Here is a 26,240-nt window from a genome sequence, read left to right as displayed (position 1 = left end):
GATGTTTTATATTGCATTACTCTCTTCCTCCAAGGCAACCACACCTGCTTATTGTGTCCAACAACTGACAACTTTAAATGACTTCAGGCTACAAGAATGATGAAGATGTTTTGCAGTGTCTTTATGATCTTTATGATCTTTAATTTAGCCGCAGTCACAGCATTCAGAAACAGGCCGTACTGTTTTAATAATCTCTCTCTCTCCCTCTCCCTCTCCCTCTCTCTCTCCCTCTCCCTCTCCCTCTCTCTCTCTCTCTCTCTCTCTCTCTCTCTCTCTCTCTCTCTCTCTCTCTCTCTCTCTGTCTGTGTCTCTCTCTCTCTCTCTCTCTCTGTGTCTCTCTCTCTCTCTCTCGTTCTCTCTCTCTCGTTCTCTCCCTCTCACACTCTTTCTTTCTTTCTTTCTTTCTCTCTCTCTCTTTCTCGCTCTCGCTCTCTCTCTCTTTCTCTCTCTCTCCCTTTCTACCTCTGTGTTTGTGTTGCTACAGATAAATTCGACCAGTTCTGGGCTATGAACAGGAAGTTGATGGAGTATTCAACTGAGGAAGGAGGCTTCAGATATATTCCCTTCAGGATATACCAGGTCTGTCTCTTTCTCTCTCTCTCTCCCACACACACACACACACACACATGCAAACAAACCAACAAAACTTTAAAACAAACAAACAGATTTTCTTTTTTTGAGTTGAGGAAATGCTGAAGTTTGTCCACTAGATGGAGCCAGAGAGCCACGTTTAAAATCCCCCATCATGTTGGTCTTGATGTTGCTTCAGCAGGGAAATCACCTCCATCCAAGCCAGGGTTATTATAGTTAGTGAAAACTAAGACTAAAACTAAAACTAGCAATGAAGAAATAATTTAGTTGAACTGAAATTAAAATAAAAACTACAATTTAAAAAAAACAAAAAACAACAACCCGAAAACTAAATAAAAAACTACAATGAACAATGTAAAACTAACTAAAACTAAACTTATATACTTGGAGTATGAGATGAGAGTAAATGTATAGTGATGAGGACTGATGGGAACATTCTTGAAAGTTCATCTTTGTGGTTAAAGAATGAAATTAAAAAGGATTGATGATAAACCATATTTGGTGTCACACATTCTTTCATCCTTTTCAGTTCTACAAGTTAAGCCTTTTTTCTTAACCCTCCTGTTGTCCTCGAGTTAAGGAAGGAAAGGAGGGAGGAAGAAGGAAGGGAAAGAAGGAGGGAAGGAGAGAGGGAGGGAGGGAGGAAGGAAGAAGGAAGGAAAGGAGGAAAGGAAAGGGAGGAGGAAGGAAGAAGGAAGGAAAGGAGGAAGGAAGGAGGGAGAGAGGAAGGAAGGAAAGGAGGGAGGGAGGGAAGGAAGGAAGAAGGAAGGAAAGGAGGGAGGGAGGGAGGGAGGACGGAAAGAAGGAAGGAGGGAGGAAGGAAAGAAGGAAGGAAAGAAGGAAGGAAGGAAGGAAGGAAGGAAAGAAGGAACAAGTCAAAACTAAAACTAAAAACTAAACTGAAATAGAAAAGCAAAGATATACTGCCTCACTCTGTCTCCTAGCAACCATTAGAGTCATGCTGTGTTAAAAATCTGCAGTTGGCAGGTGGTGAAATGGACCGTTCGATTTGGCCTTTTTCTGCATCCTATTCTTCATTTTAAGGTATATTCAGTCTCTCCAAAGCACCAAAAACAAACCAAACCTCCATCTTTTCACTTTTCACTTATCAGCCTTCCATATTGTTCAGAAGAGGAGTCTGTGGCCTTTTTTTGACATATTCCTCATTCCTGTGATAGATAATCTTAAGTTTCTCTTCCTATCTGAGGTCATAATTAAACTTCAAAAACCCATTTTTTTTTTTTTGGTAGGTGAGTCATAGTTCATACCTTTAAACTGTAAGCTGAATATTTCCCCTAGTTTGAACCTGCTCATGTGCCATTTCTCTCATTTTCACTCAATGCTGAAGTGAAATCTTTTTAACCTTCCTGTCGTCCTCCCGGGTCAAATTGTCCCCCTCTGTTTTGACTGTTCCTCCCTTCCTTCCTTCTGTCTGTCCTTCCTTCCTTCCCTCCTTCCTTCCTTCTATATGTCCTTCCTTCCTTCCCTCCTCCCTTCCTTCCTTCCATCTGTCCTACTTTCCTTCCTTCCTCCCTCCCTTCCTTCTTTCCTTCTGTCCTTCCTTCCTTCCTTCCTTCCCTCCTTCCCTCCTTCCTTCCTCCCTTAATTCTTTCCTCTGTCCTTTTTTCCTTCCTTCCTCCCTTCTTTCCATCTGTCCTTCTTTCCTTCCTTCCTCCTTTCCTTCCTTCCTCCCTCCTTTCCTTCCTTCCTCCCTCCTTTCCTTCCTCCTTTCCTTCCTTCCTCCCTCCTTTCCTTCCTCCTTTCCTTCCTTCCTTCCTTCCTTCCTTCCTTCCTTCCTCCTTTCCTTCCTTTCTTCCTCCCTTCCTTCCTTGACTCGAGGACAACAGGAGGGTTAAAGAGAGATTAATGACGAACATGTTCTCGTAAGGTGCTACATGTAATTTCTTGTTTTGCTGCTGCTTTCTCGTCCTCGTGGCCTCCTAATAAAAAAAATATGAGTCTCTCTCTGACTGACGAGGGCCAAGAAACAAAAACAATAACTGTCTGACATGTGTGGGATTTCGTTTTACCCCTACTGTCCTTTTTTAGAGGGTTATTCATCTGTTCCTGTACATTGGATACCCATGACTCTGCCCCGTCTGTTGAACTGACATGAACCGGTTGACGGGGCTCAAGGGGGGCTCAGTCTGGGATCAGGAGGCGTATAGACAGACAAGCGTGCCTTAGGTCGGGTGTTTCCGGCTAAGCCTCCGCAGCTTTACCCTGACTCAGGTGAAAATTCCCTTTTTTTTAGAGAAGAAGAAGAAGGGGATGAATAAGCGGCCGATCGTCGCCTGGAAAAGATTAGCATGCCGCAAGCCAGACAGTGGGGGGAAAAGTGCCACGCTCTTTGAGTCAAGTGTTGTTGGGGCTGGATGGAAAAGTGTGAAGCAGAAAAACTTCCAGGATTGGGAATGTCAGATGCCAGGAGTTGGACTGGCACTAAAGGGGAATATATGAACCCTCCTGTCGTCCTGCCAGGTCAAATTGACCCCCGTCTGTTTTGACTGTTCCCTCCTTTTTTCCTTCCTTCCTTCCCCTCCTTCCCTCTTTCTTTGCTCCATTCCTTCCTTCCTTTCTTCCTTCTCTCCTTACTCCCTTCCTTCCTTCTCTCCTTATTTCCTTCATCCTTCCTCCTTTCTTCCTTCCTTCCTTCTCTCCTTACTTCCTTCCTATTATCCTCCTTACTCCTTTCCTTCCTTCCTTACTCCTTTCCTTCCTCCCTTCCTTACGTCCTTCCTATTTTCCTCCTTACTCCTTTCCTTCCTCCCTTCCTTACTCCCTTCCTTCCTTCCTTACTCCCTTCCTTCCTTCCTTACTCCCTCCCTCCATTCCTTTCTTATTCCCTTCCTTCCTTCCTTCCTTACTCCCTCCCTCCCTCCTGTTCCTTCCCTTCCTTCCTTCCTTCCTTCCTCATCCCTTCCTCCTGTCCTTCCTTGACCTGAGGACAACAGGAGGGTTAAGCAACTTTTTAAAAAGATTCATAAGATTAAAGTTCGTTTAAAGTCCTTTTTTTTTAAATCTAGCTGGACACTGAGGGGGTCTCGTTTGATTCAACCGAATGAAATAAAGATCGAGAAAACATCTGGTTTTTTGCTACAATAACATGTTGACAGTCTGCTTTGAGTCTAGTGGCTGAACATGCATTTAGCCTTGATCTCGAATCACAGCAAACACACACACACACACACACACACACACACACACACACACACACACACACACACACACACACACACACACACACACACACACACACACACAAAGGCTCTGTGGAGGAGAATTAAAACTTTAAGGCCTGTCAAGACAAGCTGAGAAAAATAAAGTAACGTAACAGAAACGGAGCAGCGGAGGATGAGAGGATAGTAGACAGAGACATTAGAAACAGAACAGGGTTGTCCTTAGGGTTAACTTTCTTTATACCATCATCGTATTTGCTGTGACTGCTGCTGGTAATTTCCCACCGTGATGATTTATAGTGAAGCGTTTTTAACGAGACCTGCATATGGGTCAGTGACAAATAAGGGTTGGCGTTATGAGCAATTCCAAAATATGTTTAAAAATAGATTTAAAAGCAGCATCAGGTTTATTAAAAGGTACATTTTGTAATTTTTTGTTGGTTTTATATCATTTAAAATGACATTTACACCAATTTTTTAAACCAAAAGTAACACTGAATGCTCCTGAAAATGTCAAATGGTGTAACCACAAAAGAATGATAAATATTAAATATTTTATCACCTACAGTGTATTTAAATAGACTTATACTGATACTGATCCTTCCTTCCTTCCTTCCTTCCTTCCTTCTGTTCTTCTTTCCTTCCTTCCTTCGTCCCTTCCTTCCTTCCTTTCGTCCCTCCCTCCTTCCTTCCTTGTGTCCTTCTTTCTTTCCTTCCTTCCTTCCTTCCTTCCTTCCTTCCTTCCTTCCTCCCTTCCTTCCTCCCTCCCTTCCTTCCTCCCTCCCTCCCTCCTTTTTCCTTCTTCCTCCCTTCCTAACTTCCTTCCTTGACTCGAGGACAACAGGAGGGTTAAATAAAGTAAATGTTTCCTGATCTCCATGATTCTCCAGATGAAATGTAATATTTAGAACAATAGTATTCCATTAGCTTTATTTAATATAAAAGTTATAATGTAAGATCATGCCAAACTAGTTGATATGCTGTTTTATTGACTATTTACTGTTTTTAAGCAAGTTGAATTATTTGGTACAAAGTTTTTATGGTTACACCACTTAGACATTTTTGCCATAATCCTCTAATATACTCTCTCAAAATTGATTAAAAGCAGAAATTTGATGTTGAGTCCACAAAAAAAGAATGTGTGAAGTTATTCATACATTTATTTTCATATTTTAACCCTTTAAATTTAAACTAAACCACATGGACATTAAAAAACCATCACTGACCTATTTACATTTTTACATAACAACGAGGGCGGAGTGAGCAGCTGTCAGTCACTGTCAACGCTGCGGTCGCTTTGCAATGTGCAATGGAGATTAAAAAAAAAAAAAAACGCTCATGAGTGCTTTTTTTTGTTTTGTTTTTACTTTCACATCCTCCTCGGTGGTGTAAATAAACAAATAAACCATTTTACACTTCGACACGAGAACATTCTTTCGTCTGGTAATAAAAAAAAAAATGCGACTCTTTAAAGTGGCGGACCAACATCAACCCCAACCCCGCTCCGCTCCGCTCAGACATGCACTTGTCGCAGCCGTAAAAATAATAAGAAACACAAACCGCTTCGTCTCTTTGGGGCGTGTTTCTTTTTTTTTTTATGGTTCAATTGAAAGTTTCCACGCTCGTTTATGAGTTTGAGTCGACAGTTGGCGAATCAAAGCCTCTTACGACCTTTTTGTGTGTGTGTGTGTGTGTGTGTGTGTGTGTGTGTGTGTGTGTGTGTGTGTGTGTGTGTGTGTGTGTGTGTGTGTGTGTGTGTGTGTGTGTGTGTGTGTGTGTGTGTGTGTGTGTGTGTGTGTGTAAATAAGTGACATTCCCTGAAAAGTCTGTATTGTTTTGGAGATGATGTGGTTTCCATCTTACAAGCTGCTACATATTTACAACCCTAACGAAGGGGGGTGGGGGGGGGGGGCGGCTGGAAAGTCTGGAGAAGAGTGGAAAAATGACTGTGCTTGATAAAATAAAAAATACAAGTTATGGCAGTTTTTTTTTTTTTGCCAGTTTCAGTTTATTGGTGAGTAACAAGATGTTAGATTAGTTTTTTTTAGAATTGGATCCAGGTTGTTATAAAGCAGGAATCTTTTTAACCCTCCTGTTGTCCTGCCGGGTCAAAATGACCCCATCTCTTTTGACTGTTCCTTCTTTCTTTCCTTCCTTCCTCCTCCCTTCCCCCTTTCTTTGCTCCCTCCTCCTTCCATACTTCCTTCCTCTTTTCCTCCCTCCCTCCTTACTCCTTTCCTTCCTTCCTTCATTCCTCCCTCCCTCCTTACTCACTTCCTCCCTTCCTTCTTTCCTTCCTTCCTCATTACTTCCTTTCTTCTTTCCTCCTTTCCTTCCTTCTCTCCTTCCTTCCTTCCTCTTTTCCTCCCTCCCTTCTTACTCCTTTCCTTCCTGCTTTCCTTCCTTCCTTCCTTCCTTCTCTCCTTACTTCCTTCCTCTTTTCCTCCCTCCCTCCCTCCTTACTCATTTCCTTCCTTCTTTCCTCCCTTCCTTCCTCCTGTCCTTCCTTGACCTGAGAACAACAGGAGGGTTAAACAAAGATAACAAACAAAAAAACCAGAACTGAAATCAAGCACATGGACCCTTCCTCCAGAGCTTATGTTGTTACTAAGAGGAAAATCCAGTGTTTTGTTAGCCGGAGTTGTTCTGACAAGTCAAACATGACACGACAAAACCCAGTGAAGAAACTCCGCTCTGAGTTCATAAAGAAAAAAGGCGATGTCTGAGTGGACGGAAAAAAGGTGCAGAAAACGTCATTTTGTCGGGCAGAAGTCACCGTGGATGACTTTACAGGAGACTGCCTTATACAGAGGAAAGCCCCCCCCCCTTCCCATCCCATCCCAGACACACACACACACACACATGTTCAGAGTCCTTCAAAGCCAGATTGTGGTCTTTAGTGTAAATAACATGTGCTGTGTTTGATGCAGACAGAATTAATGACAACACTCAGTCCAAATAACAGAGGGCTCATTTCCGTCTGGCCTGCACTCCTCATGGAGACGACGACACCTCATGGGCATGGGCAACATGCGTGTGTGTGTGTGTGTGTGTGTGTGTGTGCGTGTGTGTGTGTGTGTGTGTCTGCCTCATGCCCTAAAGGTTCAATACAATTCATATAGATATACTTCTGTCTTTGCAAGTTTCTCTTCTCTCTTTGTCATTTAAATTGCGTCCACTTGAGCTAGGGCTGAAAAATAATTGAAACCGTCATTTAGAAACTCTAATCGACTTAATCTTGCTCATGTCAATTAATCGTGGTGTTCACTGTTGCCAAGACAACAAAGGTTGCATATCTTTGAGGAATTTGAAAACTTGTCTCCAGTGATCATCTTAACCCAAACCATGATCTTTATATAGTTCTAATCAAGTAAACTAGACATTAACCACAGCGTCACACCTTCACCCTCCTGTTGTCCTCGAGTCAAGGGAGGAAGGGAGGAAGGAAGGAAGGGAGGGAGGAATTAAAGGAAGAGAAGAAGGAAGGAAGGAAAGGAGGGAGGAAGGGAGGGAGGAAGGAAAGAAGGGAGGGAGGAATTAAAGGAAGAGAGGAAGAAAGGAAGGAAGGGGGAAGGAAGGGAAGAAAGGAAAGGAAAGAAAGAGAGAAGGAAGGAAGGACAGAGGAAAGAAGGACAGGAGGAAGGTAGGGAGAGGAAAGAAAGAGAGAAGGAAGGAGGGAGGGAGGAAGGGAGGACAGAGGAAAGAAGGACGGGAGGAAGGTAGGGGGAGGAAAGAAAGAGAGAAAGAGGGAGGAAGGAAGGAAGGAAGGAAGAGTCAAAACAGACAGGGTCAATTTGACCCGGTAGAACGACACAAAGGTTAAAACATCATTATTTTCACTCCCTAAAGATCCTCATGCGTGAGGGCAGCAGTGTAAAATACTAAACTAAAGAAACTGTGAAAATACATAATGGTTCATCAACGGTGTAGATAATCCTTCATTAATCGTAATCAAGGTTAAAAGTTCAATTAATCATGATTTTAGATTTTTGACATAATTGCCTAGCCCTAACATGAGCCCTGTACTGGTGTGTTATTGTCTTCCTGCTCCAGCCGTGACGCCACTCTGTGATTCAAAGAGCCAGAAGAGAGAGAGGGGGGAGGGAGGGGGGAGGGAGGGTGGCGGAAAGTGAAAATTACTATCCTTTTTTTTTTTTTTTTAAAGACTGCTTACATTGTTGCTCGACAGGTAAACCTCTCTGTTCTCACACCGTGACTCAGCGCTTACTCACGAGGCCCCGATGCAAGAGCAGGCAGTCCCACCTCCAGCCGCCTCTGTGTTGTGGTGTGCGACTATTGCCTCCCCAGATATCTTGTAATAGCCGACGGAGACGAGGGGGAGGTGGGAGGTGGTGACTACACAGACAATTACAAAACATACACGGGAATGCTGGAAACAGTTGTGCGTAATCATGCCACAGGCAACAGGTGATATGGCTGCTGTACAGTAATGGTTTGTAGTAGAGCCGTGACTGTCAGTGGGAAACTCTCAGGTTTTTATTATCAGTCTGCTGCTGCCAAGCTGCTAAAAGGCCCGCAGGCTTTATGTTTCTATTTATATGGTGAGTTGGTGGCAGATATAAATGACCTATATATATGTATATCTATGTATATCTATGTATATCTATATATATATAGTCTTGCAATGCACATAGAAATAAATAACAATAACCTTCCTGTCGTCCTCCCGGGTCAAATTGACCCCATCTCTTCTTCCCTTCCTTCCTCCCTCTTTCTTTAATTGTTCCTTCTTTCTTCCCCTCCTTCCCTCTTTCTTTGCTCCCTCCTCCTTTTCCTCACTTCCTTCCATTCTTCCTTGCTTCTTTCCTTCCTCCTTAGTCCCTTCCTGCCTTCCTTCCTTCCTTCCTTCCTCCTTTCTTTCCTCCCTTCCTTCTCTCCTTCCTTCCTTCCTTTCCCTCCCTCCCTCCTTACTCCTTTCCTTCCTTCCTTCCTCCTTTTCTTTATACCTTCCTTCTCTCCTTACTTCCTTCCTTCCTCCCTTCCTCCTTTCCTTCCTCCTTTCCTTTGTCCCTTCCTTCTCTCCTTCCTTCATTCCTTCCTCCTTTCCTTCCTTCCTTCCTTCCTTCCTTCCTGCCTTCCTCCTTTCCTTCCTCCCTTCCTTCTCTCCTTACTTCCTTCCTTTCCCTCCCTCCCTCCTTACTCCTTTTCTTCCTTCCTTCCTTCCTTCTTTCCTTCCTCCCTTCCTCCCCTCCTCCCCTCCTTACTCCTTTCAATGCTTCCTTCCTTCCTCCTTTCCTCCTTTCCTTCGTCCCTTCCTTCTCTCCTTCCTTCCTTTCTTCCTTCCTTCCTTCCTTCCTTCCTTCCTTCCTTCCTTCCTTCTTTCCTTCTTTCCTTCCTCCCTTCCTCCCCTCCTTACTCCTTTCAATGCTTCCTTCCTTCCTCCTTTCCTCCTTTCCTTCGTCCCTTCCTTCTCTCCTTCCTTCCTTTCTTCCTTCCTTCCTTCCTTCCTTCCTTCCTTCTTCCTTTCCTTCCTTCCTTCCTTCCTCCTGTCCTTCCTTGACCCGAGGACAACAGGAGGGTTAAGGTATTAGATCAAAAGGAAATCATTACACTCTATAACACTGCCTCAACTTGAGAAGTTTCACTCTTAATCACAACAGTTATAAACTCACTCAGATTCAGTCAGCAGCTGGTTCAAGTCGCTGCAGCGCTAAAAGCCTCCGACTAAAGCCAAGTCTTTTTTTTTTTATGAATGTCTACAGAACATTTCCCCCAATTACTCTGATGACATCATTGATTGATACATGTACTTGCTGCTGTTTTGCTGTGATGTTTAAAGCTCTGTCTAAAAAAAGAAAATATGTGTTGTGTGTTGAGCTTGAGATGATATCTGAAAAAAAAAACCCTTTGTAGATAAAACCCAAACTATTTGCATGGCTTCTTACCAAAATAATAGGCATGAAAGTGAGGAAATATGTTTCATTTCAAATAGTGTTGCAAGAACTGAACCATTAAATATCTGGAAAGGCCTCAAAAGCAAACTTATCAAAAACGCTGACCTGGAAAAATGATCGTCAAGTTGATTGTGTTGTGTTTAACAGCTGCTCGATTATGGAAAACAATCATAATCACGATTATTCGGGTCAAAATTGAAATCATGATTATTAAAACGATTTTTTTTTAAACTTTAGAAACATGCTGCATTTTTTGAACATTTCTTGTCTATTCAGCTTAATTAATTTTCTCTCCCAGCAGCAGCCTTTTATCTGCCGCTTAACGCAACACAGCAGAAAATGTGCAGAGATATTAGAGCTGAGCTGGTTACCATGACGATAGTTCACACATCACATCATGTTTTTTAATAATCAGTCAGTAAACTCAGCATCGTCTGACGCAGGCTGGAAACTCTGCACTTTTACTTTTACAGTTAAAACATTTTAGCGTGTGTTTCAGCTTCTGTTAAACTAACGGTGCTGCGGCGGCTTCCTGTCTAAGCTTTTCAAAATAAAGTGCATTGTCTGACGCAGGCTGGAAACTCTGCACTTTTATTTACAGTTAAAACATTTTCGCTGTGTGTTTCAGCTTCTGTCAAACTAACAGAGCTGCGGTGGCTTCCTGTCTAAGCTTTTCAAAATAAAACCTTTGTTATTGAGCACTATCTCATTACTATTAAAAATCGTTTCCCCCCAATTTTATTACTTTTGAGATCGTTTGGCCCCTAAATCATAATCACGATCAAATTTCGATTAATTGAGCAGCCTTACTCTGCAGGCACTTGTGTGAAGAAACTCTCCAAAGTAATTAGTTATTGCTTCCATCTGTTAAGTGTAGAAGAACAGTTGACAGAGCTCGGAAATTCAGAAGATGGAGGAGTTTTTGAACGTCCAAGCACGACAAGATCAACCTTAGCATTTAACACTCGAGCCCGTAAATAATTTAGACTTCAATTCAGCCTTCAGCCGTCCCCTTGATGGAGTTTCTCCTTCTACAGGTGTTGCATTTCAAGTTCTTGGAAAATGAAGTCCGCTAAAAAAAAAACGAGGCTGGAATTTTAATTTAACGAATGGAAGGTCTCTGAGTTCAGTGGAAATGCTTTCTCTCTCTCTCTCTCTCTCTCTCTCTTGTCCATCTCGTTGGGTGGAAACTAATATTGATTGACAGTGCTGTACACAACCCCCCCCCCCACCCCTCCCCTTCCACCACACCTCTCCTCCATTGTTTTAAAATCACTTAGATGGATTGAATCCCTCCATCAATTAGTCGACGTCTTGAGTTCCGCTGCTCTTTTCACTCGGCCCGTCTCTTTTCGCCGGACTCCTAATGACACCTCGCTCTCTTTGTGCCAGCTAAGGTGTCACGCCAGCTGAAAAGAAAAGTGTCTTCATCCAATGAGTATCTCGCTTCTCCCCCCCCCCCCAGAGGCATCAGTAGCTCCTTCATTGTATGGTAGGTGGTAGGAACCGCCTCAATTATTCATGACCCCGGCTATTTTAAAATGCAATGAAGTAGCTGTCACTTAGCGCAACTCTCTCCGCTCTGGCTCTCGGCTCTCGGCGATGATCCCCCCCGCACGAAACGCCGCCACGCTTTCCTGTCAGTGACTCAGTGTTTCTGTGTAACCTGAGGATGGGCTTCACGCCTCCGCTGCCACCTTCCTCTTGTTGGTTCACGCCTGGGCTCCGTGGTGTGTAGTTACCGCTCTGTTACTCGATCCCAGTCCTTGCCGGTTTCCTTTTCACAGCTCCATGATTAGCTGCCTATTGTGTGTCAGACTCTCTGTTTGACACCTCAGGTATCTGTTCCTCTCCGTCCGTGCGAGGCCTCCAACGCTGCTCATGATGATTTTCATTATTTTAACCTTCCTGTCATCCTCCCTTCTTTCCTTCCTTCCTTCCTTCCTTCCTTCCTTCCTTCCTTCCTTCCTTCCTTCCTTCCTTCCTTCCTTCCTTCCTTCCTTCCTTCCTTCCGTCTGTCTGTCCTTCCCTCCTCCTTCCCTCCTCCATCCTTCCTTCCTTCCTTCCTTCCTTCATTCCTTCTTTCCTCCCCCCTAACTTCCTTCTTTCCTCTTTTCCTTTCTCTCTCCTCCCTTCCTCCCACCTTCCTCCCTTCTTTCCTCTGTCCTTCTTTCCTACCTTCATTCCCTCCTTCCTTCCTTCCTTTTTTCCTTCCGTCTTTCCTCCCCCTACCTTCCTTCTTTCCTCTGTCCTTCTTTCCTTCCTTCCTCCCTTCCTCTTTTCCTTTCTCCCTCCCTCCATCCTGCCTTCTTCCCTCCCTCCCTCCTTCTCTCTTTCCGTCCGTCCGTCCGTCCTTCCTTCCTTCCTTCCTTCCTTCCTTCCGTCTGTCCTTCCCTCCTCCCTTCCTCCTTCTTTCATTCCCTCCTTTTCATTCCCTCTTTCCTTCCTTCCTTCCTTCCTTCCTTCCTTCCTTCCTTCCTTCCTTCCTTCCTTCTTTCCTCCCGATACCTTCCTTCTTTCCTCTGTCCTTCCTTTCCTTCCTTCCTCCAACGCTGCTCGTGATTGTTTTTATTATTGTAACCTTCCTGTCATCCTCCCTTCTTTCCTCCCTTCCTTCCTTCCGTCTGTCCTTCCCTCCTCCCTTCCTCCTTCTTTCCTTCCTTCCTTCTCTCCTCCCTCCCTCTTCCTCTCTTTCTTTCCTCCCCCCTACCTTCCTTCTTTCCTCTTTTCCTCCCTCGCTCCCTTCCTCCCACCTTCCTTCCTTCTTTCCTCCCCGCTCACAGTTTTGAGGGTTTGAATCTCATTGAGCCTCATAGGATTGAAAATATCTGTAATAATAGTACAACAGTGATTCTCACCATAACCAGAGCTTGGAGGTTATAAATTATGATCCTTCATTAACATTAACTTCATCATATTCTGATAATGAAAATTGTCTTTTTTTTAGATCTTAAAAGAAATGATTATTAATGATTAGTTTTTGGTCACTTCATGAATTACTCGGCCTAAAAACAGGTCAATAAGTTTATTTATTGTGTTCATTTTTTGTGTATTTTTGCCACTTTTTCATCATATTCTGATAATGAAAATGAGGGGAAGAAAGGGAGGAAAAGAAGGAGGAGAAGGAAGTGATAAAGACAGGAACAAAAGATGGAGAAAGAAAAGAAGAGTGGATGGAAGGAAGGAAGGAAAATAATGAAGAGAAGGAAGAGAATACAGGAAGGAAGGAAAGAAAGATGAAAGAAATGAAGGAAAGTGGGTCGGATTGGACCCCTCGGAGAGCCAGTTCTGGCCCACGAGCCACATGTTTGACACCCCTGTTCTATAGCTTCACTCCAAAGAACCATTTCTGGTTCCAGTTGGCACCTTTGTTTAGTTTTTTGTGTTTTCAGATCTTAAAAGAAATCATTATTAATGATTAGGTCACTTCATGAATTTGCTCGGCCTATAAAATGTCAGGAAATAACATTATTTAAAATATCATTAAGCAATGTAATAAAATAATAATAATAATTATGAAAGTTCTCAGAGTCTGACTTTCTAATGAGTCTGAACTGTTGAAACAATCAACAGTTTATAATGAAATGACACAGGAGCAAATGTTAGCTCTATTCATTTAATAAATAATTGTTTTTAATTATTATTATTATTATTGTCTTTGACTAATAAATTAACTCTATTGGCATCAAATGTGTTTAATTTAGTGATAATGACTTCGACCCAGCATGATGACCATCGTCCAGGTTTTTACTCCGGTCAAACCAACACTTCTGCTTATTCCACTAATTAAAAACATTCAAAGAAACTAATTAGTGAAATTAGCTGGTGTAGTGTTTTTAAAAAATTGCATTGACTCTGACACACACCTAAGCTCTACATTATTAACCAAATAGCAAATATATGTCACCTCCTGACAGCGGCTCCTGGATGGTGTCCAGTGCCTGCAGACACGGGTCACCTGGTAACCAGAACCAATGAATTTTTAACTCGACTCTGAAGCAGCGATAGACTTCGAGACTCTTACTCTTACACTCCTACTAAAAAAACAACACCATACCTGACACACCAGAATCAGGGCCAAGGCTCGGATTTAGAAGATGTTACACAGTGTAAAGAGGCTGTATTGTAAAGATTAAGGTTTGTAGATGTTGGAGCTTCCCTTCATGCACTTTTTTAAAAGTAGATTATAGGTTTAAAGTTAAAGTCTCCAGTTCAGGTCCAGAGCTTCAAACCTGCCTCCCAACAGTTTGTGCCAATGGCGGGGGGGCATTGGGAGAGACGGGACTAGGCATGGGATGATAACCGTGTTCAAGGTATACCGCGATTTGAAAAAGCCACAATAATAGGAACCGCCAAATTTTCTGTCATACCGTTCCTAAGGTATGAGATGTTTTTAGTCTGGTCAGAAATCCTTCAGGTGGTGCAGCTGCAGCGTAGAGTATCACGACCCCTCACACTGTCATTACAGTGTATATTCAGGTTAAATGAACATGTCTGTCTTTATTTTTCTTCCTTTCAGGAACATTTTAGAGCTGTAATCACAATACCACCATACCGTGAAACCATGATATTTTTGCTTATGGTTATCATACCGGTTATCATACCGCCAGAATCTCATGCCTAGACGGGACAGTTTCTGGTTCATGATGTCATGAATACTCTGCAGACTGGCCATTGCAAAGCGAGTGTGCAGCCCTCCCTCTACTGTCATAAGCCGGTCAATATTCAGTCATGGTCACTCTTGTGGTCCAGTTCTTTCTTATCACTTCCAATTTTGCAACTTAAAGCTGCAGTTGGTAACTTTGAGGAGAGAGAGGACTTAGCATCAAATTTGAAGAAGTTCAACTGTCGCTGCACTCCTGCCCTGCCTCCAAAGTCCCTCCCCCAGAGGAGGCTGACGTGCGTGCGACCATGGATGTGCACGTGATCGGTAATACATGACACACAGCTAGATATAAAACGCTTTACAGTGACTTTCACATGGCTATACCTTACCTAGAAACTCAGAGACATGAGCTTGACCGAGCTGAGGAGAAAGGGGGAGGGGCCTGTTGGGGAGGAAGGGGGAGGGGCTTGTGTGCATGAGCAGTGATTAACAGCTGTCAGACACTCCATCACACACAATCCTGGCTCTGATTGGTTCTTTTTGTCCAGCCGCGGTGGATTCTGGCAATTTGCAGTAGGAGCAGTAGGCGGGGCTAAATGAGCCTGTTTTTTTTTTTGTTTTTTTTACAGATTACTAGTTTCATGTAATGCTGTCTTTACATAGTGACAGTCTTAGCAAATATGACAAAAAGTTACTTTTATAAGACTCACCAACTGCAGCTTTAAATCAACTCCTATTTCAGTATTCTACAACTTCCATGGTTGAATATTTAAAAACTTATAACTGCAATATATTATTTTCTTTGTTCTTAAAATGTGGACTGGAGCACGGCCTGCTGGGAAAAGGAGAAAAAGCCTCATCCAATGAATGAACAGTTTGCAAAATTGGGTCAAGTCTTATTCACAAATGTAGACATACTTAACATATTTCTGGTGATTTTTAAGTCACAGTCCACATCTACTGCTGCAAATATTTTTCTGGAAGTGAGCTGCAACTTAAAATTCTCCAGTAATATGCTGACTGTATATTTGTGAATTTGTGACGAATCTGCTGACGGAAGAGCAACACAGCTGGAGCGGTTGCTAAGGAAACCAGTTAAATTGGAAACCAGTTGGGACATAACACCGGGGCAAAAAAAATTCCTGCATGACCCTTCGTTACCTAAAACATCCCTCTCTGCATAAATCTGTAAAGAATGTGCCATTGTAGAAAAAGGACATCCTCCAATAATCAACTGAATCAACCCAGGATTATTCCAAGAATGCATGGTATGATGTAAAAAAGGACTTGCAGACAGATGTTAGAGCTTCAACATGAATATTTCTTTAATCAGTAATGCCTACATGAGTCCTCCCCCATTTAAAACATATTCAACAGCATGAACTTGATTTATGAATGGCCAACCAGCCTGCAGTTTGTTATGATATTCAACACATGTAGAACCAATAATAGGATACAGTCTTTAAATCTGCTCTTCAATCAATGACTTGTGTTATTAACTGTTTCTTTAACGCTGATGTTGTAGTCTTAACCTCTTAACCCTCCTGTTGTCCTCAGGTCAAGGAAGGAAGGAAGGAAAGGAGTAAGGAGGGAGGGAAGGAAGGGAGGAAGGAAGGACAGAAGGAAGGAAGAACGGAAGGAAGGAAAGAAGTAAAGAAGGAGGGAGGGAAGGAAGGGAGGAAGGAAGGAAAGGAGTAAGGAGGGAGGAAGGAAGGAAGGAAGGAAGGAAGGAAGGAAAGGAGGGAGGAAGGAAGGATGGAAGGAAAGAAAGGAGGGAGGAAGGAAGGAAAGGAGTAAGGAGGGAGGAAGGAAGGAAGAAAGGAAGGAAGAAAGGAAAGAAAGGACTGAGGAGGGAGGAAGGATGGATGGAAAGAAGCAAGGAAGGATGGAAGGAAGGAAGGAAAAAAGTATAGAAGGAGGGGAAGAACGAAGGAAAAATTAAAGAAAGAGGGAGGAAGGACAGACGGAAGGAAGGAAGGACAGAAGGAAGGAAGGAGGGAAGGAAAGAAGGAGGGAGGGAGGAAGGAAGGACAGGAGGAAGGAAGGAAGGAAGAAAGGGGGATGGAGGAAGGAAGGAAGGAAGGAAGGAAGGAAGGAAGGAAGGAAGGAAGGAAGGAAGGAAGGAACAGTCAAAACAGACAGGGTCAATTTGACCCGGGAGGATGACAGGAGGGTTAATCCCTAGGCCTCTGCTTTTTGATAATCGCTCAGTCAGGAAGTCAGGAGCTCTGTGTTTGACTAAAAATGCGTATTCATGACTATGTTTAAATGCCGTGTGATGACATATGCTGAGTGATAAACATTGTGTTATACATTTTCCACAGAAAAAGGGTTTGGCTCAATTTTGTAATTTAGTAGTCATTCAAGATAGCAACTGAATCAGTCAAGTGAAGTCAGTTTTATTTATGTTTCCCAATATCTTACATTTATCTGTGGTCTGTGTCTATCACTCTCTAACTTGACTCAGCAGCTCTTTGCCAGTTCGGGCCTGGCTGGTTTATTAGATGTTTTTATCAGGTGGTCATTTCCCACCATGTTTCCTCCCACCTCTCCCTCATGGGATGTTGTGGTTGCCCAGTTGCAGATCACATCACTTGAACAGTCATGAGGATGTTTGCTGCTAACGTCACATTTGTTTAGCTGTCCCGTCATGACTTAGTTTACAATTGAGGCATTTTAGCGGTTTGCACTTACTCAGAAGGATTAGCGTTGTGGTTAGCAGTTAGGATGAGCCTCAGGGTCGTTAATGAGGTCAAAGGTCAGGGACACATCATTGTGACAGTGTGGCTCTAACATTAGATGTGTCACGTACACCAGAAGTCACCAGAAGTGAGAGGAAATGATTTGATGAAAAGAAAATTAGGAAATGGCAGAACTGATGTGATGAATCTCTGCTGTGCATTTATCAAACAAGACGGGAGAAGTTGTTGAAGTTGTATCTAGCAGACCCTTTTTTTACCCCAAAACATAGCAAATGTTTTCAATCTTTGGCCTGTGGTGTAATCTTTTAGGGAGTGAGGAAAAGAGGAAGGAAGGAAGGAAGGAAATGAGGGAGGAAGGAAGGGAGGAAAGGAAAGAAGGAAGGAAGGAGGGAGGAAGGAAAGGAGAGAGAAAGGAAAGGAGGAAAGGAAAGAAGGAAAGGAGGGAGGAAGGAATGGAGGAAAGGAAAGAAGGAAGGAGGCAGGAAGGGAGGAAACAAGGGAGGAAGGAAAGGAGGAAAGGAAGGAAGGAAGGAAAGGAGGGAGGAAGGGAGGAAAGGAAAGAAGGAAGGGAGGGAGGAAGGAGGCAGAGAGGAAGGAAGGACGGAAGAAGGGAGGAAGGAAGGAGGCAGGGAGGGAGGAAGGAAGGGTTAGGGTTAGGGTGGTGTAATCTTTTAGGAAGTGAGGAAAAGAGGGAGGGAGGAAGGAAGAAGGAAAGAAGGAAGGAGGCAGGAAGGGAGGAAGGAAAGGAGGAAAGGAAAGAAGGAAGGAAGGAAGGAAAGGAGGGAGGAAGGAAGGGAGGAAAGGAAAGAAGGAAAGGAGGGAGGAAGGAAAGGAGGAAAGGAAAGAAGGAAGGGAGGAAGGAAGGAAAGGTTAGGGTTAGGGTGGTGTAATCTTCTAGTGTTACTTTTACACTTTGCATGAAAAAGCATCCACTTTGCTTGAACGTGACCTTTGACCTCTATCTGTGGAACAGAGACAGAGACAAGGATTTACACATTAACGGATTCACTCCATTTTAAAAACTCAAGGACAGCCGGCGGAGTCTTTTTTAGAGTTTGTGTGGAAGCTGATTTTTCTGCCAAGTACATAACTGGAGCTACACTTAATGACTTCCAGACTTCATAGCGATCGGTAAAACATGTCAGCGTCACTTGTAACATCTGTTGGAGTCGTAATGTTGAGGATTGCTAAATATCACATTCTGATAAGTCGGGCTCATCAAAGGAGCATGTTCCCAGTTCACAGTAACCAAGCAGTTCATTCATAGTACTAGCGTGCAGGACAGAAGGAGTCTTCCCGCTAACCTAACCATGTGAACTCCCTTTATCATGAAACTTGCTCATTTACAGGAGAACTCTGTTTGCTTTTCCCGCACTTCCTTTAATTGATATGGTATGCCTGATGAGTGTCTCATAGTCATGCATTGTTACCGATATCAGTATATTCCCACCTGATGCATCGGAAAAAGCTTGAAAACTCCGGCGTTGTGTAAATAATATCTTTGTATCAGTGGATCTGCTCTTTGTTTTAAATTTGAATATCAAATTTAAGTTATTAGAGAAGAGCTTGTGTGGCATTGAGATTGACCTCATGAGGAAAAACAACCAACTTCACACTCCATTAAAGGCCCAATCCCAACATCCACCCTAAAGCCTTTTAACCCATGAACTCTCACAGATTTAAAGGTGCAGTGTGTGAGATTTAGGGACATATATAGATGAGTTTGCGGATTACCAACTGAATACCCCTCCTCTCATTCTCCCCTTCCAAGTAGGTCTGGGCAAGATATTGAAATTATATCGATACCGTGATATGAAATATATCGCAATATGTCATCAGAGTTGTCTTTTCCTGGTTTTAAAGGCTGCATTATAGTAAAATATATTATTTTCTGTTATGTTTACGGTTTTCTAACTCTAACCCTCTAACCCTAACCCAACTTCACACTCCATCAAAGGCCCAATCCCAACGTCCATCCTGAGGCCTTTTAACCCATGAACTCTCACAGATTTAAAGGTGCAGTGTCAATCAATCATTCTCAATCGATCTTTATTTGTATAGCGCCAAATCACAACAAAGTTATCTCAAGGCACTTTCCACATAGAGCAGGTTCTAAACCGAACTCTTCAGGTTTTAACTTTAAAGAGACCCAACATTCCCACATGAGCAAGAAAAAACTCCCTTTTAACAGGAAGTAACCTCAGACAGAACCGGGCTCAAAGTGCGCGGCCATCTGCCTCGACCGGTTGGGGATGAGAGGAGAGAGAGGAAGGATAGAGGAGAGAAGCACAATGAAAATCAACAATGAAGCTAGAAGGTCCGGGAAAATAATTCATCTTTTGGTCTTTTGACTCCAAATTTGGACTGCATGAAGCCAAGACCTGTGGCTGTGGCCTCATTGTGTCTATATCCCGCTGAGTGGTCCCTGAATGTCTGTACACATGTCATTGTAAAGGCAAACCTATGGGCGAGTAAACAACCCAGCATTGTAACCTCTGCCACTCTTTGTCAGTAAGTCACAGAATCACACAGACACTTTTACAAGAATCCTGAGAGTGTTTCCTTTCCAATGATACCAGACACATCTCTGAGTCTCAAACTATGTGGGATCTGTGCTGCTCACAACTTGGGCATGTCGTTTAGGCTAACAGCATAAAAAATAGGGGCGTGTATTAAGAGGTTAAACACTTTAAGGTTTCCATGGTAACCTCACATTGAACTGTGGGAAGTTCCCTCAACAAGCAAAGTCTGCAGAAATATGGACTTAGAGAAAGTGGGCTCAGGATAGGCTCCTTGACAGTTTGACAAGTGGACAGCACTAAGCCCTGGTGGATTTAACGGGGAACACGCCTCAAAGTCCGAGAGTCAGTGAGTCGACCCAAAATCTTGCTTTTGCTGACTTCCAGTTCCTTCCCTCTTCACTCCTTTCCTCCCTCACTCCTTTCCTCCCTTCCTTCCTTCCTCACTCCTTTCCTCCCTCACTCCTTTCCTCCCTTCCTTCCTCCCTCCTTTCCTTCCTTCCTTCCTCCCTCCCTCCTTTCCTCCCTTCCTTCCTTCCTTCCTTCCTTCCTCCATGCCCCTTTCTTTCTTCCTTCCTTCTTTGCTCCGTCCTTCCTTTCCTTCCTCCATCCCCCTTTCATCCTTCCTTCTGTCCTTCCTTCCTTCCTCTCTCTCTCTCCTTCTCTCTTTCTTTCCTTCCTTCCTTCCTTCCTCCCTTCCTCCCTCCCTCTTTTCCTCCCTTCCTTCCTTCCTTCCTTCCTCCATGCCCCTTTCTTCCTTCCTTCCTTCTTTGCTCCATCCTTCCTTTCCTTCCTCCATCCCCCTTTCTTCCTTCCTTCTGTCCTTCCTTCCTTCCTCTCTCCTTCTCTCTTTCTTTCCTCCCCTACCTTCCTCCCTTCCTTCTTTCCTCTTTACCAAACCTTTTTGAGTATAAGTAGAGGTGGCAGATAAAAAAAATACTTGACTTAATCTTTTTTTTTTTTAAGTCAGATGTGTTTTTGAAGACACTGACAAGTAATGTTAGACACACCAGGTCAAAAAAGACGACGTTGTTCTTGGATTTGATTTAGAAAGCGAATGATAAACAACCGGTTTCCTTCTCATCTCTCATTTCCTTCATCGTAAATCGTTGCAGATTGGCCTGCTATAAACACCAGCTACTCCATGTGGTTTACTGACATTATCTTCCCATTTGTGCAAAGATGCTTAATGCGACTTAAAGCAGTTCTTTTTTTCTTTTTTTAAAAAATTAGTTTGTTTGGTGAACACTTCAAACACGGCTCAGTTTGTTTTACAGCGATATCTGTAATACGTTAAAGATTAGACACTTCCCCTGAAATGTGCTGCTTAACTACATACAGAGTGCAATGTCTTTTTTGTGTATTTGTGTTTCTGAATAGTTCATTAGCTGTGCTCTTAATTCATTACAGACGTTGAGCGACAGGCCATTCATCCAGAAACTGTTTCGTCCCGTTTCACCTGAAGGCAACGCACACACACTTGGCGACCTGCTGAGAGAGATGTACCCAGCTGCTATACCAAATGACGGTAGGTCCTAATGCACACACGCACACACACACACACACACACACACACACACAGTAAAGAACAATATAAGATTTAGTCATTTGTGTAACCTAACCAGTAAACCAGTGTTCCTCAAATACAAATCTTAAAGGTCCACACATTTGTTTTCAATGAGTCAAAGGTTCGTTTATTAGTCGGTCAAGCCACAACAAATCAATGTATCCACCACCAACCAACTTAACAATACAGTGGTGTCTAGTAGAAAAATAAAATATATGACTCAACTGTAAAATGTGTTTTTAATTTTAACAACAAAACCAAATGTCCTTTTCATAAAATCAACAAAACTTATTTTTCGTTTTAACATAAATTTTAAATAAATACAAAATTCACAACCCCTGCAAATAATCCAAAACAAATATCAACACTTTTCTTTTAACCTTCATGTCGTCCTCCCGGGTCAAATTGACCCTGTCTGTTTTGACTGTTCCTTCTTTCCTCCCTTCCTTCCTTCTTCCTTCCTTCAGTCTGTTCTTCCTCCCTCCTTTCCTTCCTTCTTCCTTCCTTCAGTCTGTTCTTCCTCCCTCCTTTCCTTCCTTCTTCCTTCCTTCCTTCCTCCCTCCTTTCCTTCCTTCTTCCTTCCTTCCTTCCTCCCTCCTTTATTTCCTTTCTTCCTTCCTTCCTTTGTCCTTTCCTTCCTTCCTTCCTTCCTTCCTTCCTCCTTTATTTCCTGAATTCCTTCCTTCCTTCCGTCTTCCTCCTTTCCTTCCTTCCCTCTTCCCGTCCTTCCTCCCTCCTTTCCTTTCTTCTTTCTTCCATCCTTCCTCCTTTCCTACCTTACCTCTTACCCTCCTTCCTTCCTCCTTCCTTTCTTTCCTTATTCCCTCCCTCCTTTCCTTCCTCCCTCCCTCCTTTCCTTCCTTCTTCCTTCCTTCTTCCTTCCTTCTTTCCTTCTTCCTGCCTCCCTTCCTTGACTCGAGGACAACAGGAGGGTTAAAATACAAAGCACAAAGGAAACAAGAAAGGAGGAAAGAACTGTAGTGCTGTTCTTACTGCTGTAACTGCGCATGCTCAACAAGTCACAGCCTATCAGCGCATTGTTGCCATGGAGACCAAAATACACACGGTGAAGGACTGGAGTCACACATCCATACCAGCGATAAAACGGATCATTCCGACTCGCGCCAACACTCACATTTAATATGTAAGATTTTTCTTTTTTTAAGATTAGACCAGGGTCCACAGATAGTTGGCCCGCGGCCCGGATGTGGACCGGAGTCCACCGTTTGAGGATCCCTGTGGTAAAGCATCAGTCGCACTACCAGCAGCTAACAGTAAAGAGTACAGTAGCAACCGTGTCTTATTTCCTGTCTCCCACAAGTCGGACAAGAAAACAAGCACTTCTCTTCTCTTGTTTATTTTATTTACACGGCCACACGAGGCATGTTAGAGATCCACTGCCTCAGATAATGAACCCGCTGGAGGGGGTGAAGGGGGGGGGGGGTGAAGAGGGAAAATAGTGGCACTCGCTAGAACAAGTGAACAAAGATCTGAGAGGGAGGCGAGTAGATGATCGACAGATAGACAGTAAAGAGGAATGAAAGAGAAATGAGTACAAACTGCAGATGGGACGTTTACAGTCACAGTAGACTTCAGGAGGAGGCAAGGCAGTTTTATTTATATAGAGCATTTCATACACAATGGCAACTCAATGTGCTTTACATAAAACAGAAAAACATGCAATTAACCCCCCCCCCCCCACACACACACACACACACACTAATAATAAAAACAAAGTACAGAAAAATAGAAAGAGAGAAATAAAATGCTAGAATAGAGCATTAAATATCAGATTGCAGCATAAAGTAATGATTAGCTTTAAAATCATTAAAAGGACATAGAGTGCAAATGAAAGGACGTGAAGAGACCTGCAGTCTGAACAAGTAGATGGAAAATGTGGAGTAGCTCTAATAAGTTTATATAGTAGATTAGGGGTTTTATATATGAGCTAAATTATTTATTTATGTCCAGTTTTTAAAAAAAATCTGTCTCTGAGACATCGCAGTACAACACAATGTACTTTTTTATTTCCTGTTTCTAATTCTTTTATTGCAGCTGGACCGCTGTGGCTCAGAAAGTAAAGTTATCATCTATTATAAACATCAAACCAAGACAATAAGGAAATGAAAGGAGTGGGTTAGAAGTGGTTTACTTACTTAGCCAGCCTATCATTAAAAAGAAACAATATAAACCATAAATTCATAAAAAGTAAATATTCATTAACCTTCCTGTCATCTTCCCGGGTCAAATTGACCCCGTCTGTTTTGACTGTTCCTTCCTTCCTTCCTTCCTTCCTTCCTTCCTTCCTTCCTTCCTTCCTCCCTCCATCCCCCCTTTCTTCCTTCCTTCCTTCCTTCCGTCCTTCCTTCCTTCCTTCCTCCTGTCCTTCCTTCCTCCCTCCTCCCTTTTTCTTCCCTTCCTTCATTGACTCCATGACAACAGGAGGGTTAATATAATACAATAAACAACAATAGAGAAACAAAATGAACAGGACAATGCAGCTCTAATGATGATAAAGATCTTATTTTTTAAATAATCCAGCACAAAATCCTTCAACTTCTAAACAAGTAACACAAAGCAACACATTTTCCTCCACACACAGGTGCATTTAAACAGCCTAGACTGTGGTGTGTTTGTGGTGTTGTAGAAAAATAAACAAAACTGTATCAAGCGGATAAATCAGGGGAAACATCAAAATCTGTATAAGACATCAGACGTCAACATTTTTTTTGCAGCAATGCTTTTCGAGTCTCTCACAATAAAAACTAAACAAAAACAACTCCCACTTCCTCCAAATAAAGGGTAACATGCACACTCTAAAACATGTGGTTATTTGACCAGATGAATATTATGCAAACAGTAAGGCTGCTCTATTAATCGAAATTTGATTGTGATTACGATTTAGGGGCCAAACGATCTCAAAACTAATAAAATCGAGGGGAAACAATTTTTAATAATAATGAGATAGCGCTCAATAACAAAGGTTTTATTTTGAAAAGCTCAGACAGGAAGCTGCCGCAGCACCTTTAGTTTAACAGAAGCTGAAACACACGGCGAAATGTTTTAACTGTAAGTAAAAGTACAGAGTTTCCAGCCTGCATCAGACGATGCTGAGTTTACTGACTGATTATTAAAAAACAGGAAGTGATGTGTGAACTGTCGTCATGGTAACCCGCTCAGCATTAATATCTCTGCACATTTTCTGCTGTGTGTTGCGTTAAGCAGCAGATAAAAGGCTGCTGGGAGAGAAATTAATTAAGCTGAATGCCCAATAAATGCAGCATGTTTCTAAAGTTTAAAAAAAACATGTGATTTCAATTTTGACCCAAATAATCGTGATTATGATTTTTTCCATAATTGAGCAGCCCTAGCACACAGTACTTCTAAGCATTAAAAGCATACATATATAGATATTGCAATGTGCTAATATCTAAAACTTAAAATATATCAAAAGCACAAAACAACATGCAGGCGATGGTATTCTTTTTATTATATATGCATGTATGTAAACTATATATTATCCACGTCAGCCTACATACTGTATAAAGAGCAGGCTGATCTTTGTAATACGCATACACATGGACGGCAGATTTGACATGCAAGCCTCGTGTGCCATCGTGGCATAAGAGTAGAGTTGAGCATGCAGCTGTGGCGGAGGTGTGGCGATAATGAAAGAAGAGATGAGAGGAAAGACAGAGGGGGCGAACGGCAGTCTAAACAGGCAGTGTCTGCAGAGGAGGAGAGAGGAAGTAGATAAGGAGACAATAGTGTGTTGGGACACAGGACCCGCACGAGACTCACCTGCACCGAGGAGACAGAGCCATTAACACCCCCCCCCACTTCAACCCCCCCTCCCCCTCCCCCCCGTCTGTCTGCCTACCTGTCTGTGTTACATTCACTTTCATTGATGTTTATATCTCAAATTCACTTTCATATAATCCAGAGGTCCTTTTAGAAAAATCTGATTTTAAAGCCTTTATATAATATTATAAATCTAAATCTCCTCAGTTAAACCTTTAAACAGGCAAAGTGCACCAGCAGATACATACATATAGGCAAGGCAGTTTTATTTATATAGCACATTTCATACACAATGGCAACTCAATGTGCTTTATATAAAACAGACAAACATATAATTTGAGAAACATTAAAACTTACAATTAACCCCCCCCCCCCACACACACACACACACACACACAGACACACTAATAATAAAAACAAAGTACAGAAAAATAGAAAGAGAGAAATAAAATACTAGAATAGAGCATTAAATATCAGATTGCAGCATAAAATAATGATTAGCTTTAAAATCATTAAAAGGACATAGAGTGCAAATGAAAGATTAAAATGTAAAGTGTTTTAAAAGAGCTCAATCATAAGCACAGGAGAAGAGAAGAGTTTTAACCCTCCTGTTGTCCTCGAGTCAAGGAAGGGAGGGAAGGAAGGAGGGAAGGATGGAGGGAAGGAAGGAAGGATGGAGGGAGAAAGGAAAAGAGGAAGGAAAGGAAGGAAGGTAGGAGGGAAGGAAAGAAAGAGGGAGGGAGGACAGACGGAAGGAAGGAAAGGAGGAAGGAAGGAACACTCAAAACAGCATAAAATAATAAATTAGCTTTAAAATCATTAAAAGGACATAGAGTGCAAATGAAAGATTAAAGTGCTTTAAAAGAGCTCAATATATACATTATACCTTAATAGGGGCAACATATCCTGATGGAGATAACTAATAACATCAAAGTAAATAAAAAGAATAATTAACAATAGCTTTGTCCCATTTCCATACTACATACTGTACTGGTAATGCACAGTATGAACTTTTTTTTTTGCAGTTAGAAAACAACAAAATGAACTTTACTTCACTTTTTGTACCAACAGGAAATGTGTAACCCATGCACACATCGTAATCACACTGTGACCATGGTGAAATAAAATTCACAAAGAGGAACCAAAATGTTTTTCCCAAAGATTAAATACTTTTTTTGTTTTGTTTTGGGGTTTTTTGTTCCTCAAATTGCCCCCCCCCTCCCACACCACCACACATTTCACATCTGTCTGTGTTTTTAAAAGGTCAAAAGACATTTATACTTCTACATTTACATTCAGGTAAAAACCTGGACTAAATTTATTTAAATAGTGAAAGTTTTTTTTACATATCTAGTTAATG

At 42.3% G+C, this 26,240-nt stretch overlaps 2 protein-coding genes across 2 annotated transcripts in view; one reads left to right on the top strand and one right to left on the bottom strand.

Moving 5' to 3' along the window:
* atg5 (ATG5 autophagy related 5 homolog (S. cerevisiae)) overlaps window positions 1-26,240 on the top strand; it is a 52,552-nt gene that overhangs the window by 9,995 nt on the left and 16,317 nt on the right. The window contains exons 6-7 of the mRNA XM_053326307.1: window positions 485-579; window positions 20,923-21,040. Coding sequence (XP_053182282.1) covers window positions 485-579; window positions 20,923-21,040 — 213 coding nt within the window. The remainder of the gene's footprint in view (window positions 1-484; window positions 580-20,922; window positions 21,041-26,240) is intronic.
* The window catches only part of dctn3 (dynactin 3 (p22)), a 49,223-nt gene that overhangs the window by 19,886 nt on the left and 3,097 nt on the right, over window positions 1-26,240 (bottom strand). The gene's annotated exons all lie outside the window — the stretch shown is intronic.

Source organism: Scomber japonicus, chromosome 10, assembly GCF_027409825.1.
Source record: "Scomber japonicus isolate fScoJap1 chromosome 10, fScoJap1.pri, whole genome shotgun sequence".
Lineage (NCBI taxonomy): Eukaryota > Metazoa > Chordata > Actinopteri > Scombriformes > Scombridae > Scomber > Scomber japonicus.
Note: the sequence above shows the minus strand (reverse complement) of the source record. Positions and strands in the feature narration are given on the sequence as shown.